Genomic DNA, 1,263 nt, shown 5'->3' on the forward strand with positions numbered 1-1,263 from the left:
CAGAATTCAAGTTCGCCGGGCGCTCCGAAGACAGGCCCGCCGGCCACGCCGATGTCAAGCTCGCCAGCTGCTGCTCTCTCCAGCCCGCCGGCCGCGGCATTCTCAAGCCTGCCGGCGGTTCCTCAGACAAGCCCGCCGGTCGCGGCTCACTCAAGCCCGCCGACCACGCCTTTCAACCTGCCAGCCCCAGAGCTCGCTCCAGTGTCGGCTCCAGCCCCAGATCTCGCTCCAGTGTCGCTCCAGCCCCAGAGCTCGCTCCACGGAGGGCTCCTGTTCCCGAGTATAGCCCAGGGAGGGCTCCAGTCCCCGGTTATGGCCCACGGAGGGCTTCGGAGCCCGAAATCTTCCCCAAGTATTTTTTTTTGGGGGGGTAATAGGGCTCCAGCCGTAGAGGCAGGGGCTGGGGCTGGGGCCTTGGAGGCTGCCTTGCCATGGCCTTCTGAGTCCCCTGATCCGCCATGGCGCCGCGAACTGCCAGATCCACCATGGCACCCAGAGCTGCCAGATCCGCCATGGATCCCGGAACGGGCGCCGCCCTGGAGGCCTTCTGTCCGGTAACCCTGCTCCTAGAGGCCTCCAGAGTGCCCCCACCCACCATTGGATATTTTACGGCGCGGGACACGCCTTCCGGAAGGGGGAACTTATGTCAGACTCTGGTCCGTGTTTTGCTCCTCATGTGCCTTCCTTGCCCTTATTTGGTCCTTCCTGTTCCTGTCCTCATTGTCTGTATTCGTCTCCAGCTGTGTTTTGATTACTTAGTTCATTTGCTCCCAGGTGTGTCCCATTGGTGTCTGTGTATTTATAGTGTTCTCAGTTCCCAGTTCTCTGTCTGCTGTTAAGTGTCATTTTGTTTGCCAGATGTCTTCCGTCCTGTGATCCCCAGCGTGCCTTCATTAAAACCCTTTTGATTTACTTTATTCCTCGTCTCCTCGCTCATTCCTGTGCTCCCAGTGTGTTAGTCGTGATAGTATGTTGCATTTTACTTCTGAATATGTTCAATGTTATTAAATTTAAAGTTACCTACTAAATATACTGTTGGGTAGTTTAATCTACAACAATGCATCATGTTGTAAAATACCATATTTTTATAGTGTTGTTGCTGTCTGTGAGAAAAAAGAAAACTTAGTACTTCATATTTGTTCGAGAATACTTAAAGAATGTATTTCCTTACAGTCCACCACTGATTATTTTGAAAATGAAAGTATCAACATTTTGTCAGAATATTAACACATTGTTGATATTCTGACAAAATGTTGATACTTT

At 51.7% G+C, this 1,263-nt stretch overlaps 1 protein-coding gene across 1 annotated transcript in view; it reads left to right on the forward strand.

Annotated features, from left to right (window-relative positions):
• The first annotated feature begins 458 nt into the window (after positions 1-458).
• The window catches only part of LOC107724207 (alpha-2,8-sialyltransferase 8F-like), a 13,345-nt gene continuing 12,540 nt past the window's right edge, over positions 459-1,263 (forward strand). The window contains exon 1 of the mRNA XM_016533041.1: positions 459-554. Coding sequence (XP_016388527.1) covers positions 459-554 — 96 coding nt within the window. The remainder of the gene's footprint in view (positions 555-1,263) is intronic.

The sequence above is a fragment of the Sinocyclocheilus rhinocerous genome, unplaced genomic scaffold (assembly GCF_001515625.1).
Source record: "Sinocyclocheilus rhinocerous isolate Xijiao unplaced genomic scaffold, SAMN03320098_v1.1 scaffold815, whole genome shotgun sequence".
NCBI lineage: Eukaryota > Metazoa > Chordata > Actinopteri > Cypriniformes > Cyprinidae > Sinocyclocheilus > Sinocyclocheilus rhinocerous.